This window comes from Scyliorhinus torazame, chromosome 5, assembly GCF_047496885.1.
Source record: "Scyliorhinus torazame isolate Kashiwa2021f chromosome 5, sScyTor2.1, whole genome shotgun sequence".
Taxonomy (NCBI): Eukaryota; Metazoa; Chordata; class Chondrichthyes; order Carcharhiniformes; family Scyliorhinidae; genus Scyliorhinus; species Scyliorhinus torazame.
In genome coordinates this window covers 253,328,897-253,349,491 of record NC_092711.1, presented here as the reverse complement: position 1 = coordinate 253,349,491, position 20,595 = coordinate 253,328,897, and the positions used below count along the sequence as shown (strand labels likewise).

Below are 20,595 nucleotides of genomic sequence, written 5' to 3'. Positions count from 1 at the left end.
GATTGGAAAGGTTCGTCCTTACCCTGCAAACGCTGCTGGAACATGCAGCACTCAAAACTTCTCATTCACCTCTGCGCTGCAGTGAGTGTCAAATTTGAGGAGAACCGTCTTGAACTTCGTCTTGTCTTTGTCATCTGCAAAGGTGAGTGAGTTGAAAATGTGGATGACATGGTCCCCGGCCGTGGAGAGGGGAAGAGCAATCTTCCTGGTATCCGAGGTGCCCTCCCTGTCCGTGGCTTCGAGGAAGAGCTGGAAGCGCTGTTTGAAAATCTTCCAGTTGGCACATCTTTGGACTGTGGGAGGAAACCGGACCTCCTGGAGGAAACCCACACACACACGGGGAGAACGTGCACACTCCACATAGACCCTGGTGGAGTGAGGCAGCAGTGCTAACCACTGTGTCACTGTGCCACACATAGATGTTCTACATTTTTACATCCTTCATGCCCAGGACAGGACCTACATATTTGCACATAAAGAAAAAAAGAAGTGCATGAAAAATATGGGTTAGTTAACTGGGTGCAGAGTACCATACCTAGGAAGCATGATAGGGAGAGGGGATAGGCCTCAAGAAATGTCCCAGGTAAGGGACAAGATAGAGGGGACACAGAGAGATCCCAAGAGAAAGAGGAGTCCCAGGTAAAATGCAAAAACAAGAGACAGTAACAGGTCCCAATTAGGTTCAGTTTAAACGAAGGAGCAGAGAAACAGGTTCCAATTAGAGAAAAGGACTTCAGGGAGCAGACTTTAAGTTAAATAGGCTCCAGAGAAACCCTGATATGGGATGAAGGCTCAGAAGAAGTCCTGAGGGTCCAAGAAGACAGCCAAAGGTTGTGATTCCTTACTGCGGTCCGTTGGGGTGAAGTTACCTCTTTGGAGCAGTGGTATTCTGCTTGGCACAGCCGAAGAGATGAAATTGTGCTTGTAAGTTGATGTTTGAGTGACTCGGAACCCAGGGGAAATGAATCTGAGGTGAGATTGAAACTCTGTAACTTGGCCATTGTTAAATCCACCTGAGTTGAAGCGACATTTGGAGAAAATTGCAAGATGAGATTTTCAAAGGTGAATCTGGGAAACTCTCATGAGTGTGACGGAGTTTGTGAGGTCGGTTGACTCACATTGTGACTAATGTCTGGATGGGTTGTTGAGAAAGCCATGGAATTTTGGTCAAAACTGTCATTTATTGGGTAGTGTGGCATGTCCGACCAGAGTTTGCCTGAATTCACATAGACTTCCAACTTACCATGAATGTTAGCATATAAGATATATAGTAAATTACTCTTTCATTCTGACCATGCATAGTAAAGTTTATATTTATTTGTTCAAATCTTGTTCAATTCTCTTCGCAATTTCAGAATAAAAACATAAAATTCTGGGAAAACTCATCAGTCATTGTCAGTGGATGAAAAAGCAGAGCTGATGTTGCAGCCCTCAAAACCATATTTTGGCTATCTGCTTTTGCGGTGACTGACAGTGTGTGACCATGTCAACTGTGGCATCGTGCTCATCCTCTATCACCACGGAGAGCGCTCCACCTACTGCATATGTCACATTTCTGGGGATGCTTGCTGTTCAGAAAAAAAAAGCTTAACCATTTTCAAAGCAATTTTATCCAATGCGGTTGATGTGGCAGTTGCTTGCAAGTGAGTACTCATTCATATTTTCCTCAAAACAAGAGTACACGTTAAACTCTCCCATCTTCACTGCGAAGCTGCTTCTTATTTACATTCAGAAAATAATACGACGAGGAAAATATTGATTCCCATCCAGCACAAAAAGTTTTTTTTTAACCCGCCGTGGTCAATTAAAGCAACTTTTCGGTGCGGTTGATTGAAGTTACTGGTAATGCCTGATGCAGGGACAGTGCAGCTTTAAGGAGCCCCTCACTGGATGTAACAGAATGATGTCATTCGCTCCCCTTGCCAGTTTCCTTGCTCTCCATCAACGACCAAAGTTCAGGGTTGGAAATCCTCCTGTACGGTAGACGAGGAATACAATCTAAAGGTAACATTCATTATCTTTTCCCCTTTTCGTCAGTTGCTGTTCACTCAAAAACACTTGACTGTTTGGGGAAGGTGCAAGGCTGAAAGTCCGCCTTCCTTCAGCGGAGTTAAACGAAGTCCGTGACCGTCCTTCAGATCCGTGTATGATTCATGCATTATTATCCTGTTTGGGCACTGTACATGTCTTTTGCCATGGAAATAATAACTTTATGGCACAGTTGAATGATTTTCTTCAATCTCATTCATAGATAGACTTGCGAAGTTTCAAACACATTTGAACCAAAGCATCAGTTCAGCAGCGGGACATGAGAAGACTAATAGTTTTGCTGACACTCTCTGTGGGGGTAGCTGTTGGATACAGATATGGATATGAAGGTGAGTAGGTTTTGTTCCGTTTTCTTGTGATTTGAGGACAATATAAGAGCTGGGGAATTTTCATTCAATTCCAATTTATTTCCTGTACTTTTTCACCCTCCCCTGAAACCATTGATTTCTCTGCACTGTTCAGTGAGCCAGGAGACCTGAAGTACCTCCCTGGGGTCCAACTGGGACTCTGCGGAATTCAGGATAGACAGAGAATCTGGAGTACTGAACACTAAGAATTTACATTGCAGAAGGAGGCCATTCAGCCCATCGAGTCTGCACCAGCCCTTGGATCGCCCACACCTCCACCCCTATCCCCATAACCCAGTAACCCCACCTAACCTTTTTGGACACTAAGGGCAATTTTTTTTATCATGGCCAATCCACGTAACCTGCACATCTTTGGACTGTGGGAGGAAACCGGAGCACCCGGAGGAAACCCACGCAGACACGGGGAGAACGTGCAGACTCCGCACAGACAGTGATCCAAGCTGGGAATTGAACCTGTGACCCTGGAGCTGTGAAGAAACTGTGCTAACCACTGTGCTACTGTGCTGCCCTTAATACTAAAACGAGCAATGTCTTTATGCAGTAGACCACTGAAAGAAAGTGTATCTCTTTTTTTGTGCAATAAGTTCTGTTATATGGAAGGTGGTTTCAATGGGAGGAAGTACATTATAAAGCAGTTTATTTGATGTGTGCCTGCTAGTTTGTTGAGGAAATGCTTCTATTTATTTTAATGAGGCTGACTGAGTGGAATTGATAAGAAGAATTTGTTGCTTTTGCCCAGAGTGGCTGATTCTGACCTAATTGAGGTAGAGAGCGAGGAAAAAGGAGCTAATTATAACTCCTGGCTTGAGGCTGGGCACCAGCACATGGCAAAGCAGTGTAGATGTGTGAGGCACAGGCTAAGCACATGTTAACCATTGGGCCTAGCCCGTATCGCGACGGGCAGCTGCTTGTTTCTGGGAGAAAGCGGCTGTTGGCCACTGGGGAAGGACAAAAATCAGGCATTCCTAGTACACTTGCAAGCGTCAGATTGGGGAGATACAAATGGTGTAACAATGGCGTGTAGCAAGGTTCTGGCACTGGTGGGGAGGGCGGAGATGGGGATAGGAGGATGGGGATGAGGATAATGTGGATGGGGAAGGGGGGATGGAATGAAAGGGAATGGGGATAAGGGGGATGGGGATGGGGAGAGGGGGGTTGGAGAAGGGAGATGGGGTGGTGGGGATGGTGGAGATGGAGAGGGTCAAGGTGGGGATAGGCAGAGGGTCGATGGGGATTGGGAGAGAGGTTCTTTTCCAGATTGGCGACCTGTAATTAGTGGGGTTCCATGGGGATCAGTGCTGGGACCACAACTGTTTACAATGTATATTAATGACTTGGAGGAAGGAAGCAAACAAACTTAGCCAAATGTACAGTCGACACAAAAAGGTCTACAAACAGTTTGTAAAGAGATATTGATGGCTTAATAAATGGGCAAAAAGTTGTCAAACGAAGCATAATGTGGGAATATGGGAAGTTCCTTTTGGAAGGGAGAACAAAATAACAGACTATTATTTAAATGAAGAAAAATCTGCAGAAAGCTGCAACACAAAGCAACTTGGGGGTACTTATGCACGGAACACAGAAAGCTAGCACACAGATGAGGCAGGTAATCAGGAAGGCTCGTGGAATGTTGGCCCTTATTTCAAAGGGGTTGGAGTATAAACGTAGGGAAGTGATACTGCAACTGTACAAGGTATTGGTGAGGTCGCATCTGGACTACTGTGAGCAGTGTGGTCACATCTATGAAAAGATATTGGGGTGAATACTCCACTGGCAGGATTCTCTGTTCCAACAGCAGCACAACCCCCCGCCCCTGGTGGCGTGGGGGTGTCAACAATGTGAAATCCCGTTGGGCAGCGGTGGGAATGGAGAATCCTGCTGCCAACGATGGCATGCTGCCAAGAAACATGCAACTGAGGGTGGAGAATTCACCGCATTATTTCATTGGAGGAAGTTCAGAGGAAGTTCACGAGGATAATCCCCGGTATGGAGAGATTGTTTTATGTGCAAAGGCTAAATAGGTTGGGATTCTACTCATTGGAATTTAGAAGAATGAGGGATGATCTCATCGAAACATGTAGGATTCTTAAGGGGCTTGACAGGATAAATGCTGAGAGGATGTTAATCCCCAGGGGAGAGTCTAAGACCAGAGGGCATAGTCTCAGAATAAAGAGGAGCTAATTTAAGACTGAGATGAGGAAGACTTTCTTTTCTCAGAGGGCTGTGAGTCTTTGGAGCTCCTTGCTACAGAAAGCTATGTCGACAGAGTCCGTATGTATCTTTAAGGCTAAGATAGATTCTTGATCAATAAGGGAATCAAGGGTTATGGAGAAAGGGCAAGAAAGTGGATGTGAGAAAAGTCGGGTCAGCCATCATCCTGTCGAATGGTGGAGCAGACTCGAGGGGCCAAATGGTCTATTCCTGTTCCTATTTCTTATGGATGGGTTGGGAATGGGGGAGGGGGGAGATGGGGATGGGGTGAGAGGTGAATGGGGAGATGGGAGGGGGAGAGAGGGAGGCGAAGGAAGGGGGAGGGAAGGCAGGTCAGCTTAGGCCTGGACTTTCATTGTGACGCCTGGAGAATTAGTTCTGTAGGGGCTCCCCCTGAGATGGAACTCAGCTGAACTATTTAATTCTACTTAGAGAAGAATAAAGATTTCTATATTAAATCGTAGCCTTAGTGTCTTGTAATGGGGAGTGCTTTCCCTCTCATTTATGTGCCAATGATTCACAATTAATGCTGGAGAAAATCACATATTTACAAGTAGAAATATATTTAAAAAAACAATGGTTAAGGGTGTTAATTGAGAAAATTGCTGGCTTTCTGCTTTCTTGTACAGTACTTTAGGATTTACTGCTTTTCCATTCAACTCCAGTTTGGTGAATTGCCAAAGGGTGATTAGCTAAAAAGTTAGCTGTAAAATATTGTTGATTGAACACAGCTGAGATTTATTGAGGTTATAAAGCTGCGACGGTTTTAATGAATTAAAATGAGCATCAAGTGCCACCAGGAGGTTTAGGAATATCGGAAAATGAGAACGGTAAGAGCGTTCGAGCTCAAACGCCCAGCAGCAATTATTCTGGAATGGAGAGTAGGTCTTACGAGGAAAGGTTGAGGGTGCTAGGCCTTTTCTCATTAGAACGGAGAAGGATGAGGGGCGACTTGATAGAGGTTTATAAGATGATCAGGGGAATAGATAGAGTAGACAGTCAGAGACATTTTCCCCGGGTGGAACAAACCATTACAAGGGGACATAAATTTAAGGTGAAAGGTGGAAGATATAGGAGGGATATCAGAGGTAGGTTCTTTACCCAGAGATTAGTGGGGGCATGGAATGCACTGCCTGTGGAAGTAGTTGAGTCGGAAACATTAGGGACCTTCAAGCAGCTATTGGATAGGTATATGGATTACGGTAAAATGATATAGTGTAGATTTAGTTGTTCTTAAGGGCAGCACGGTAGCATTGTGGATAGCACAATTGCTTCACAGCTCCAGGGTCCCAGGTTCGATTCCGGCTTGGGTCACTGTCTGTGCGGAGTCTGCACGTCCTCCCCGTGTCTGCGTGGGTTTCCTCCGGGTGCTCCGGTTTCCTCCCACAGTCCAAAGATGTGCAGGTTAGGTGAATTGGCCAATGATAAATTGCCCTTAATGTCCAAAATTGCCCTTGGTGTTGGGTGGAGGTGTTGAGTTTGGGTAGGGTGCTCTTTCCAAGAGCCGGTGCAGACTCAAAGGGCCGAATGGCCTCCTTCTGCACTGTAAATTCAATGATAATCTATGATTAATCTAGGACAAAGGTTCGGCACAACATCGTGGGCCGAAGGGCCTGTTCTGTGCTGTATTTTCTATGTTCTATGTTCTATTATACCAATTCTGGAGTTTCACGGAGTAAAGGTGATTTGGGAAACTGGAAAACGTTCCATCCAACAGCTAATCTGATCCTTTCCAATAGGAAGCAAAATGATCTCTTCCAAAAGGAAGCAAGATAATTCAACCCAATATTTAATACTTAACCGATAAAATAAGTTTCAGGAGTGGGGGTGAATGGGGGCGTTGCAGTTGGGGAGGGGGGAAGGCACTTTTATGTAGTATAAGTAACAACAACTTTCACAATCACTTAACTGACTGCTGCACGGGAAGAATCATCACAATGCTGAAGTTTGTGAGACCGTCAATAAATTGTGGTAAAGATTTGTTGTGCTCATCTAATCTTTAATCCCCTGTGCATTCTCTTCCCAGGCTTGACACAGTGATATTTTCAAGCTTTGGCATGGTCTTATTTTTTTCATTCAGAAATATTGCTGCCTATTATTTCCTCTGTGAGATTTCTAAATTTGTGCTGTCAAAGATTTGTTGTACAAGTTACAATTTATTTATCTGAGTTGTTAGAAAATGTCCAATGTCATGCGAATTGGAAGTCTATTGTCCCTCGCCATATATGCACTTGTTTGAATTCAGGATGAGTCCGTAACTCAAAGTTATGCATCTGTGAATGGTATTTTCACTTATTTGCAAAGCTATGAAAAGAAATTGCCACTGCAGCAGAATGCTTCATGTGCAGAGTATTAGGGGGAGTTGTTGCTAACATCTGTTGTGTCAACTCAGAATATGCTCCTGGATCATCTTTGGAGTTGATATGAATACTAAAAAATAACAGTTCCTATGAGTAGAAGCATGACATTCCCAAATAGATATATATAATTTTCTAAAGTACAGACTATAGTCTTGAGGAGCACAGTTTGAATAATTTATATTGTACTGAACTATATTAAATCCTTCATCGACAAGTTAATTTGATATTGTCATGATGAAAATGACAGATGGTGGCTTTTCTGTCTTTGGAAGCCAATAATGAATTTGCCACATCGTTCTTGAGGAAAACAGAACTCCGTTAACTAACGTCAGGTATTTGCCTTCCATTTTGTAACTTCTGACATGCTCCACAAAAATCGACAGCAAGAATGCTTAAGTTTTAGTGAGGGTGTACCTAGACAGGGATGCCATTGTGGAATGATTGGTATGCAAAATCAATTTCCAAAAATTCCAAATTTAAATTGACACAGATTACAATAATAGAAATCAGGAAGACTCTTTCCAAAACGTTGTAGATGCTGGTAGAATTTGAACTTAAGGAGATTGATAGATTTTAATTAGTTAAGGGTATTGAGGAATTTGTAGCTGAAACTGGAAAGGTTCAGCCATCATATAATTGAATGATGGAACAATCTTAAGGGGCCGAATGGTCTACTCCTAGTCCCACGTTCCTACCATTTAACTCACATGATTTTAACCCAACCAGTCTGGCAGAAACTGAGGGACTGTTTTGCTGGAACAGCCCAAGCTACTTACCTGCCCTAAAGCTGTCAGATTTGGATGTTCACTTGTTAACCTTAGCAGGAAGCAGGACAAATTTTCCAAAGCCAATGGGTTTTGAGATTTTTTATCTTGCCAAGGCAATCCAGCAGAAAAGTAGTAGATGTCCAAAGATAGAAGTTTATGTTTTTTTCTACTTCCCTTGAAGGTGTAGGAGGAACGGTAATTTTCTGCTGCATCAACTTGAATGCAGTTAATTATTGGGATTTAAACGAGGCTTTGGAGTAAAAAATATCCTAGGCATCATTTCCAGAGCAGTGGGTAAGTTTCTAACTCATACTAGGGCACACCCATTTTAAACTGACCTGAAGTTAAAATTGAGGCCACAGGATTACAAATTATAAATGGAGTAAACGTATCACTGTTTTGTTTACCCATGCATGTGGACCTATGCATGTGGTTGAAATTTGGCTTGCTCACTTGTCTATTATTTTGTTGTGTCTTCTTGTTTTTAATGAGCTCCTAAGCCAGTGTTGCTGAATTTCTTCAATCTATGTACCCGAATGGTACGCTCCTTTGAACAATGGACATGTCATGCGTGTAGTGGTGATATGCCCGCAAGGACAGCTTCTCTGCTAATTTCTTCATGACTCGCAGTCTCATGCTTTCTTCTTCAGTTGCTCAGAGGAACTTCCCATTTTCAATTTCAATGAACAATATGGCGGCGGTAAAAAATACAAGAGGTGATTTCCAATTGCCTTCCTCGTGTGTGTTTAAAGGAAACATAAATCCTCTTCCTGAAGGGTCCTTCACCTGTAAACAGTTGTTTCATTCATGGTCCCAGTTCTTTTGCCATAACCACTGAACACTCACTCTATCTGCCATTGTCCATGTCTTGTCACTCTGAGCATGGGACCCTTACCTCGTAAGTGACAAGATCAGCTGCTGGGATTCCTGAAAAACCTGGGAGTTGTGGGTGTGGGAGGGGGGTACTTAGGGGAGAGGAAGACTGTGACAGAGATGCCTGTATGTCCTATGTATTCAGAGCAAAACAATTGCAATCTTATTAATTGATACATTTTTTTGAATTGATTATTTTTGTATTCATCAAAGTGAGGGAGGTATTACAAGGAACTGGAATACTCTTATGGTTTGGCAATCAATCTCAGTATTGTCAGGCATGGGTTAAAGCTCCTTCTATTCTGCAGCTATGAATCTTAGCTCAAACTTCTGGAACAGAGGGATAAGAAAAATGTGCCAATAAAAATCCTGAGGGACCTGAAATAATGTCAACTATCTTAACCATTAAGTGAAGAAGCAGACAACAGGTTCAAAATGAATAACGTCACATATTGAACAAATATCTGGGCCCATAATTCTTATTGAGTAAACCGTAATGGAACATGGACCAATTAAGAAATGTGAGAGTTTCATGGAGGCCCTGACGAGGATCCTGGACTTTGTGAAGGCACTAGAAATTAATTCCAATCTTGCCTTTTAAAAATCATATCGCATGTACTCTTAGGAACTGAAGATTTTTTCCTTATTTAGTTTCCTTGTTTGGATACTCAGGGGATCTGAGGAAGAGCATCAATGGGCCATTGCATCTTACAAAGATGGATTAAGGAGACCACATTAAATGCCCTCGCACATGTTGGCCTTGCATGCAAGAGCCCTGTTGCTGCAAGGGGACCAATGGCTATTAATTTAGGCAGCAGTAGGGCCCACCCCAGTTGCGCATGGAGAAAATATTTGTGGAATGTCAAATTTCTCCACTGCAATAAAAAAAATCCTTTTTTAATTTTTAAAGTTTATGATAGTTCAGCTTTCCCTTAATCTCATATATACGTCCCAATCATTTACTTCACTCTGCAAAATTTTAATAAAAGTGAAACATTCAGAGCATTCTGCTGTCTGGTTTTCTGCCTGTGAGAATGCTTAACTGTGATTGGTTGATTATCTTGTTCATTGATAATACTGCTGTTGGATGTCGGGAGATCCCCTTCACTTGGTGGCAGATGAAATGAAATGAAAATCGCTTATTGTCACAAGTAGGCTTCAATGAAGTTACTGTGAAAAGCCCCTAGTCGCCACATTCCAGCGCCTGTTCGGGGAGGCTGGTATGGGAATTGAACCGTGCTGCTGGCCTGCCTTGGTCTGCTTTCAAAGCCAGCGATTTAGCCCTGTGCTAAACTGCTGTTGGAGAAAGGGAAAACTGCCACTACAGCGATTGCTAGATTTCTGTTTGCAGTTTTTGTCAAGGTCAACAGCAATCACTTCACTGCCATCTGCAAAGGTCTGGGCCAATGAGTAATAGTGCCGTGGGTGTGCGCTGCAGATATCCATTTTTCTGTTGTGAGCCAATTCAGATTCAGTGCCTCAAAATCAGCAACCTGGGAACTGAGGTCCTGCTGAGTTTCAGACCTTGCTGGATTTTGGGTTGGGTGGTTCAGACCATGGATGGTTTGAGTCAAGATGGATCGGGAGGAGCCAAGGGTTGCTTAGAGCACAGGAATAGACTGGTACACAAGCCACACTGCGCCAAAGAGGCACCTTCCCAAATTGACCAGGTAAATTATTTTTTATTTTACTCAATTAAAATTGATACATGGCATTTTCTAAAAATGTTTGTTTTTTGGACCATTCCGGTCTTTGGATAGCAGAATTTGAGACACGACTACATTAAGGAAAATCATTGCCAATTCTTTTGTAAGGTAAATGTGGAAATGGCAGGAATGCTGCTGAGACAACGTATATACATGTTTCACATATATCCCAGGAAGACCAAAAATCCCCAACTGTGCCTCATCTGTGTCATAGATCCACATTTTTACTTGAGAATAAAACCTGGGTTGATTCAGAAACACTTTGACTGGGTATATTGTATTTCTGGAAGTTTTCTAACTGGGATATATGATACTTTGGGAGTATCCATGGAATTAGCAGACAAAGAAGCTCAGCTGTTGAGTTCAAGCACAAGAATTCACAAGATGTCGGCCGAAACTCAAACGCACACACAGACTCACACTTGCCTTAGGAGTGCAAAAACCAGGCACTCAGCAGCAGATTGTTGGTGCAAAGGCATCATGTGCAAGAATTGTGGCAGAAAAGGCCACATTGCACAGGCTTTTTTTTGAGAAAGAAGCAAAGGAGAGGAAGCAAGAGCCAAATAAAACAAATGGCAAGCTGAAACAAGGAAAAAGTGTCCACGTGGTACAAAAGGGAAGTGAGAAGGAACTTGAGTCACAGTCCGAAGATGAACTGCCATTTAATGTACTAGCTATTAACAGACCGATAATGGGTCACTCCATTACTGGATGGTCAGCGGGTGAAGATGGAGGTGGATACTGGAGCAACCATCTCGCCAGAGACTGTTTATCAAGAAAGGTTCCAGCATATTGCCCTGCAACCCTCGAAGATAGTGTTAAAAACCTACACCGTAGGTGGTTTACGGAGCTATTTTGGAAGAGGAGAAGGCACCACTGGAAGGGATCAAAGCAAAGTGGGAGGACGAGTTGGGAGAGGGTATGGAGGAGGGGTTCTGGTGTGAGGTGCTCCGGAAAGCGAATGCCTGAGGTTATGAACATGGTGCTTCCAGTCAAGACTTCAAGCGCAAACCCTGAGTTAAAGACATATTCCACCCGAAGACCTGAGTTATCTGTACAGGCAGGTTGTCTCCTCTGGGGGAATGAGAGTCACTATTCCACCATTATTAAGAAAACCATGTATTAAACCAATTACACAAAGACCAATTAGGTATTGTAAGGATGAATGACATAACCAGGATAACCTTGACAAAATAAATAGTCAAGGGCAGCATGGTAGCATTGTGGATAGCATAATTGCTTCACAGCACCAGTGTCCCAGGTTCGATTCCGGCTTGGGTCACTGTCTGTGCGGAGTCTGCACATCCTCCCCGTGTCTGCGTGGGTTTTCTCCGGGTGCTCCGGTTTCCTCCCACAGTCCAAAGATGTGCAGGTTAGGTGGATTGGCCATGATAAATTGCCCTTAGTGTCCAAAATTGTCCTTAGTGTTGGGTGGGGTTATGGGGATAGGGTGGAGGTGTTGACCTTGGGTAGGGTGCTCTTTCCAAGAGCTGGTGCAGACTCAATGGGCTGAATGGCCTCCTTCTGCACTGTAAATTCTATGATAATAACAAGGAGATATTTTTGGTGACTTGGGCTAGATGCCGAAACCAAGAAGAAGGTGGCAATATGTTTGTCTTGTGCAAAAGTGTGGAACCTGCCGTCATTAGCCCCAATGCATCCATGGAAGTGGACAAAAGGGGCCTGGCATTGGGTACATGTTGATTACGCCACACCTTTTGAAGGGTGAATGTTTCTCTTTCTAATTGGTGCTCACTTGAAATGACCTGAAATTGCCATCATGGAGTGGAATTCAACACATCCAATTCACTCCTTACCACCCTGCCACAAATTGGGGCAGAACACTTTGCACAGGCGATGAAGCATTCTGTTATAACCCTGCATGGAACAATCATCCCCAGCTGGATGAGTCCCGCACAGGGTTATAACACATTCACTAAAAGGTAACTAGAGCACAAGGTTCATTGTCCAAATGTTTGAGTCAATTCCTGCTCACGTACAGGAATACTGTGCAGTCAACAACATAAGTTTCTTCAGCGTTGTTTCTGGTTAAAGATCAATTATTCAGAGCATTTGATTTGCTAAAGCCACCCAAGACAAAATAAATAGTCGGAAAAAAGCAGCAGGATTAGGTTACACGGTGGGAGAACGAGGCAAAACGTGTTTTTTGCCAGGGTCAAGAGGCTCTGGCAAGTGAAAAGTGAATTTCTGCTGCCATGTTAGCACAGATAGGACAGGTCTTCTACACCATACAAGCCCAAGACGATGTAATATGCAGAAGTCATGTGGATCAACTTTGGGCAACGAGTACCAATCCATCAGAGGCAGAACTAACAGCGAGTCCAAATCCAACTGTGTCAAGAGACGGCCTAGACCTTCCCAAGAACCTGACACTAATCAATTCGAATCGGAGAAAACAGCACCTCAATTGGGAATCAAATACTGAGTCAACTTCAGACCATTACGTCGTCTGTGGTTAAGATAACCACTGACAACACTCACACCAACCCGATCACACCAGAAGTTGAAGCAAGCACTAAAAAGCCTATCTGTATTTGGAGGAAGGGTTCGCCAGTCTGGAGGAGCTAAGGGAGAGGGTAGAGCTGCCGAGGGGGAGTGAGTTCAGGTATCTGCAGGTTAGGGACTTTGCGCTAAAAGTCTGGAGGGGGTTCCCTAGGTTGCCGGGACACACCCTGCTGGAGCGACTACTGCTTCCAGATGTGGAAGGGGAGGAAAGAATTGGGGATATATACAAGTGTTTGAGGGAGCAGGGAGGTGAGCGGGTGGTGAAGATCAAGGAGAAATGGGAAGCGGAGTTGCGATGGGAGATCAATTGGAGAGTATGAAATGAGGCACTGCATAGGATAAACGGGACCTCCTCTTGAGCAAGGATGAGCCTGATACAGATTAAGGTGGTGCACAGGGCACATATGACTCGGGGGAGAATGAGTGGGTTCTTTTAGGGGATAGCGGATGAGTGTGAGAGGTGTGGGCAGGGGCCAGCGAATCACACGCACATGTTTTGGGGTTGCGAAAAATTGGGACGATTTTGGCCGTGAGTGTTCGAGGTCTTATCCAGGATAGTGGAGGAGAAAGTGGACCTGAACCCTTTGGTGACGATATTTGGAGTTTCAGAGAAGCCGGAGCTCAAGGAGAGGAGGAAGGCCGATGTAGTGGCTTTCGACTTTCTGATTGCAGGTCGGCAAATTTTACTGGAGTGTCAGTCGACATCGCCACCGGGGGTAGCGGCTTGGTTGGGTGACGTGTACGACTTCCTGCGGTTAGAGAAGATAAAGTATGAGTTAAGGGGCTCTGCAGGGGGGTTTGAGAAAAGGTGGGGGCTGTTTGTGACCCTGTTTGAGGAGCTGTTCATCGTGGGGAGGGGGGGGTAGGAGAGGGTGAAAATGGGGGGAAATCTGTACAGACTGTATAGTTGAATGCTGGGAAGTATGTTTCCCAGGGTGTTTATTTGCTGTAACCTATTTTAATACATGTTTGTAACAAAATACATTTTTTTTAAAAAAGCAGGCGCCTGAGGTTTGCTGACAACCACACAGAGAACGGCGATCTCCGGAATGTCTGACATATTGACGATTGTTGATGATTGAGTGTTCATATCGCTAATTGATTGCTAATGTTATCCTGTTCATTATGTCAGGGGCCTTTGATTTAAAGGGGGGAGGAAATGTTGGGCTGGATTCTCCGTTCCTGAGACTAATGCCGGGCAGGATTTGTGGACTTTCACAACAGCAAAACTGGTGCCAAATCTGGACCAATTCAGCGACTGTGGAGGGGCTAGCACTGGCACTACATGGAACACAATCGATTCCAATGAAAAAGGGTGCGGGATTTGCCGGGTCCATGATTGTGCATTTCCCTTGTGCCTATTTTTCGGTTCCAACGCAAAAGTCGTGACTGGTGCCGATTTCACGCCAAATTGCAATTCTCCATCGCCTCAACAGCAGCATCAATGCATTCCAGTACAGTAAACACCATTTGCATATCATTAGCGGGCCTGAGCCGGCATTCTCCGGGGCCTCCGCGATTCTCTGCCTCCAATGGGCTGATTTCCCGACGGCGAGGTTCACTTGTGTTTTTGCCTGTCCTGATGCTCCTATGCAGTCCCTGACTGGAAGAGAATGCTTTGTAAGATGACCTTTGTAAGGTGACAGCATTCTTGGCTGGTTGGCGGGCAAACAGACAGCAACAAGAATACTGGCAAGAGTCGGGATTTGCAAGCCATCTTCCTGGGAGAAGACAGCAATGTGGAGCCATTGCCATTATCTGGTGTTGTACCTCAGCAATTCCAATGATCTATTGGAGGGTAGATTGCTAGGTCACTGTGGTACCGTGCCAGCCCTTCGCACACTGTGATCCTCACCCTTCCTGACGGCAGCATTCTGAGCTTGCATGGCAGAAAGTTGGTCTTGCCTATTCCCTGCCGCAGCTCCACCTTATCGTGCAAGAGAGAGAGAGTGTGCCAGTGAGTATGGTGCAATGTGTTGGGATGTGGCTGTTTATAAGTTGTGCCGTGTGAATGTGAGGCACACAGCAGTGCTAAGTGAGAAGGTGTGGGGAACATATAAATGCCAGGTACTAGTCTGATAGAGAGGTGAGTAGGGGGTACTGTTTGCCAGATCAGATTCAGTTCCTAAATAGGTGCTGGTTAGCTTGAAATGGTACTGGCAAGTTCTAACTTTGGGCCTCCTGCTGATGCATGCAGCAAATAAACAGTACAACTGGAGCTGTCCCTTTACATTCTTCTGTACATTTAGGAATCTGATTATTTCAGGAAGAGAACCCTTCAGCTGACCACCTGAATAAAATGGCAAAGACTGAAGTACTTGTTTGTGACAGGCTCTGCATCTGGAATGGAAATCAGTGTATTTACTGTTTTGTGGAATGAGTCAAGAATTCCTGTCTCGTCTCATGTTGGGATGTAAATGCTGATTAATTTCAATTGCATTCTTTTTCAATGACTCAGAGCAAAAGCTTAAATGCAAAGCCAAACGAGCAAATGCTTACATTTTCTCTGGAAATTTTCATTGTAGAATTAATTCAAAACACACCCACACAGACGCGATTCCCCTCAGGATTACCATTTCCTACCGAGAGAACAAATTTTTTTCTACCGTCACATATTCTTCATAGTTACATTCTGCATGCGCTGCCAACAAGATTGGTTTAACTGTGTATAAGCACTGTTGGTTATTTCCATGCTAATTTAGCATAAGCACATTAAAGATGAGCCTCATTCTGTCTTCACGCGGGTATATATTTGTCCACTTTCCAGTAAGTGCTCCTGGTGAATTGTGCAGAGTTGAAGACCGGGCATTTTCTATCCTTCTACCTTAGCTCAGGCTGATGTAGTATCTGAGTCATCACCTGGCTCAGACTGGCTAACCCAGCACAGACTGGGGAGTAAATTTGGAATGATTTGGTCTATATCACCCTTTACCATATTTGGCATACGATTATTTAATGAGTCACCAAGGGAACCTCATAATCAATGCATTGAAAAACTTTTATTTTGCGAACACTATGAAGAAATCCTGAAGGTTCCTACATCAGATGTGATCAGGAAATCTGAAAACCTTTAATCAACAAACCAAATTTGCCGAATGGTTTAGAAGCTGTTGCTTTGAGTTTGCTGACTGCATTTAAGTAGAAGACGTCAGATTTACAAACTATTTCTCAGCAGTGACCCATCATATTGTAGGTGAATCAGATTTTTTTTTAACATCAATTACTTTATTCATTGATTTCAAGTATTTTAACCTGGATTATTATGTGATATCCTTCAACTGTGTTAAAGTTAGTAGTTGAAACTTGTTAGGACATTTCAGCATGAGTTCTAACAACTGTTCTTAGCAGCAGCCTTTAGTTATCAACAATATCTTTACTGTCACAAAAGGTCTCAGCACTCACAGGGGAATAAAAAAGGAGTGGGTTTCGAACCACAGTGTAAGTGTTGGGAAAGCTCACTGAAATTTAGGCCAGTAGGATGGATATTATGGAGAATATTAAAGAATTACAGAGCTGGAATAGTTGAGGGAAGGAGTTCCAGAGGGTAGGATCAAGGCACCTGAAAATCCTGTATCGTCATCCCCGTGAGGACCAAGGGGAAACAATCATTGATCTCCCCGTGGGACTCGTGGAGTACAAGTGTCCCAGATAGGGGGCCAGCTCATTGAACTTTCCCTATCTCAAGAGCATGCAGAGAAAGGCAGGCTGGAGCTGCAGGGGTCCATGGATTACGGCATACATAGTTTGGCACACCCTCCTTATTGAACTCCGTCGGCATCACGAGATGGTGCCACTCTGGCCAGACTTCCTCCAAAAGGACAGTCCTAATGAGAAGTCTGATGCACCGTCAATTACCACAAGACGAGAATGGTGGAACAATCAAGGCTTTATTGAACAAGATGCTGTGCCTCCTGGAGCTGGAACCAGAATGGCTGCAGCACAGAAGAGCACACACATTCTTCGCCGCCTGCTGGGTGGTGCCAGCAGGCAGGGACTTACCATTGTACCTCTAATATACGGGCAGTGCCATAATACATACAATATACCACTAGTGGTGACTACCACAAAGTCCGCGGCAGAGTTCGAATCTTGCGCCCTACCGCTGGCCGGTGGGATACCTCTCCTGAGGATGAGGGGAGAACGGGCTGCATTTCGGACTGTCTGGTCGGCAGGCCAGTTATGCTCAGGGCCTCCAATATCGGCGCAGAGAATGCCACTTGCGCCCGCTGCCAAGGTCGCCATGAACCAGGGTCTTGCACATAGATGCCCCGAGAAGGAGGACTGTTAATGGTGTCACAACTCTGAAAGTTGCACCGATATGGATCACACTGCAGGTACATGGTCATCCAGTGATCATGAAAATTGGCACATGTGCTGCCGCCTCTATTGTGGACCACCGCACATTTCGGCAACTGCAGAGATCATGCCTCTGACATTGCGCAATTAAACAACATGATTGAAGACCTACACTGGGGAACCCTTAAAGATTGTGGGGATCACCTTGATGCTGATAATGTATGGACGGCAGTCAGTCCGACTTCCTTGTTGCAGTGCAGGGACCGGGGCCAAATTTGTTGGGTCGAGAGAAGAGCTCACCATTTCCACTGGCAACAGATCTTTCGAATGGGCACCGGCGACCTATATTATGTGTTGGGTAAATACTCTGAGGTGTTCCTGAAATGCCAGGACAGGATAAAGGGGGCCAAAGCCAGATCAATTTGATACTGCTGCTCAACCCCAATTTTTCAGGGCGAGGCCTGTTCGTACGCGCTGCTTGCGAAGGTAGATGCGGAACTTTGGAGCCTGCAGGATCTGGGCGTTGGTCAGGTTTGCAGAATGGGTCACGCCTCCGGTGCCAGTAATGAAGCCTGATAAGACCGTCCGCCTCTGCAGAGATTTCAAGCTCACGTGAATAGGCCTTCACGTCTGGACCATTACCCAATGGCTCGGGTAGATGATTTGTACGCCAGATTAGCTGGAGAATGCTCGTTCATGAAGCTGGAAGCCATGCTTATTTGCAGCTGGAGCTCAACCCGGAGTCTAGAAAGTTCACAACCATCAACACTCATCAGTTGTTTGAGTACACCCGCCTCCGATTTGTAGTTGCGTCGGTGATGCACGATCAATTAAACTCAAAGACGAGGTTGTAACATAACTGAAGGCTTTAATAGACTAGATCTGTTCCCCAGCAGCTTTGGTACAGAATGAGGGCTGCTGGGACGGCACCGGTTCTTATACCCCGCCTGTCAGGGCGGAGCTACATACCAAACAGCCAATGGTAAACTCCTAGGTTTACCCAATGGTCTACAGCCTCTTGGGTACTGCAATACCTGCTAATACCACAGTCGGCTCCAGCGATTTTAATGGAGAATATCTTGCAGGGTCTTCCCAAGATGGCCGTCTACCTGGATGATGTGGTCATCATTGAATCCACAAAGAAGGAACATATGGCAAACATACAGGAAGTTCTGTGGTGGTTTTCCCATGTAGGCGCCTGGCTGAAAAGGAGCAAGTGTGTGTTCCGTGCTAGAGTGCTGACGTATCTCGGTTATAACGTGGACTGGGATGATCTGGACCCAGTGGAGGGTAAGGTTTGTGCTATAAAAGAGGCCCCAACCCTGAAGAACGCCACTGAACTTAGTTATTTTTGGGATTGTCAACTACTATGGGAGGTTTATTGCCAACCTGGCCACTCTGTTAGCTCTGCCCTATGTGCTTCACTTTGGGGGCTGTGAGCAGGAGAAATTCAGAGTGCAGTCTGGGAAGGTGACTGTGGAAAAAACTGAAAAGTGACATCACAGGAGGGCTGTGATTTGATTGGCTAATAGGGAAGCTGTGCTAAATTTGAAAATCCATAAAATAAAAGCCATTAAAAAAATGTAAAATTCATTTACGGGATATGGGCATCACTGGTTAGGTCAGCATTTATTGCCATTCCCTGGTGGCCCTTCAGAAGGTATTGGTGAGTTGCCTTCTTGAACCGCTGCAATCCTTGAGGTGTAGGTACACCCACTGTGCTGTTAGGGAGGAAGTTCCAGGATATTGCCCCAGCAAAAGTGAAGGAACGGCGACATATTTCCAAGTCAGGGTGTTGAGTGACTTGGAGGGGAACCTCCAGGTGGAGGGTCTCTCAGGTATCTGCTGCTCTTGTCCTTCAAAATGGTCGTGGTCATGGGTTTGGAATGTGTTGTCTAAGGAACCTTGGTGAGTTACTGCAGTGCATCTTGTAGATGGTACACACGGCTGTCACTGTTCATCGGTGGAGGATGGTTTGAATGTTTGCGGAACGGGGGGGGGGGGGGGCACACAACTGGGCTGCTTTGTCCTGGATGATGTCGAGCTTCTTGAGTGTTGTTGAAGCTGCACTCATCCAGTGGAGAGTTTTCCATTACACTTTTGACTTGTGCTTTGTAGACGGTTGACAGGCTTTGGGGGGTCAGGAGGTGAGTTACCCGCCGTAGGATTCCTAGCTTTTGACCTGCCCTGGTAGCCACAGTATTAACATGGCTAGTTCAGTTCAGTTTCTGATCAATGGTAACTCCCAGGATGTTTATTGTGGTGTATTCATTGGCAATGTCAAGGAATGGTGGTTAGATCCACTCTTGTAGGAGATGGTCATTGCCTGGAACTTGTGGGGCGTGAATGTTACAAGTTATAAATTGCTTTCAGACTGAGATAATAAGGAGAAATATGAAAAAAGTTTAAATAAAATTTAAAAACATAAACAAATTAGAAACTAATTAAATAATATAGAGATGGAGGGTCAGGTGATGTGTTGTTCCTGCATGATGCGTGAGTTGGTGGACCCCGTTGTGGTTCCCAGTGACTACGGTTGAAGTAAGTCTTGGTTGCTTGAGGAACTCCGGCTCAGAGTTGATGAGCTGAAGTCTGAACTTCGGATGCTGTGACACATCCGGCAGCGGGAGAGGTACCTGGACACTGTGTTTCCAGGAGACAGTCACACCCCTTGGATTAAATACCTTGAATTCGGCCAGTGCTCTGGGACAAGAGGGTGTGGCTGCAAGTGAGGCAGGTAGAGGGATCCAGGAGGTAGGGTTGCAGGAGCCTTTGCCCTTGAGCTTGTCCAACAGATTTGAGATTCTTGCTCCCTGTATGGATGGAAATGGGGACCGTAGGGAGGATGAGCAAACTGACCGTAGCACTGTGGTCCAGGGAGCTGTTCAAGTGGATGGAGAGAAAAGAAATGTAGTCGTAACTGGGGATGGTTTAGTTAGGGGCATTGACACTGTTCTCTGTGACCAGGATCCAGAATCCTGAAGGTTGTGTTGCCTGCCTGATGCTCAGGTTTGGGATATCTCATCTGGGCTGCAAAGGAACTTGGAGTGGGAGGGTAAAAATGCAGTTGTCGTGGTCCACGTAGATACAACGACATAGGTAGAAAATGGGCAGAGGTTCTGCTAAGGGAGTATGACCAACTAGGAGCTAAATTAAAAAGCAGAACCAAAAAGGTATTAATCTCTGCATTACTTCCTGAGCCATGAGCTAATTGGCACAGGGTCAATAAGATTAAGGAGGTAAATGCACGGCTCAAATCTTAGTGTGGGAGGAATGGGTTTGAATTCATGGGACATTGGCACAAGTACTGGGGAAGATGGGACCTGTTCTGATGGGATGGTCTTCATCTGAATCATGCTGGGATCACAGTCCTGGCGAATTGTTCAACTAGGGCTGTAGATAGGGCTTGAAACTAAATAATGCGGGGAGGGTTCAGTTG

The 20,595-nt window shown here is 44.9% G+C and overlaps 1 protein-coding gene across 2 annotated transcripts in view; it reads left to right on the top strand.

Moving 5' to 3' along the window:
* The first annotated feature begins 1,885 nt into the window (after positions 1-1,885).
* Positions 1,886-20,595, top strand: part of srpx2 (sushi-repeat containing protein X-linked 2) — a 122,646-nt gene continuing 103,936 nt past the window's right edge. For both annotated transcript variants that reach the window (XM_072505360.1, XM_072505359.1), the window contains exons 1-2: positions 1,886-2,004; positions 2,252-2,378. In XM_072505360.1, coding sequence (XP_072361461.1) covers positions 2,309-2,378 — 70 coding nt within the window. In that variant the 5' untranslated portion in view covers positions 1,886-2,004; positions 2,252-2,308. The remainder of the gene's footprint in view (positions 2,005-2,251; positions 2,379-20,595) is intronic.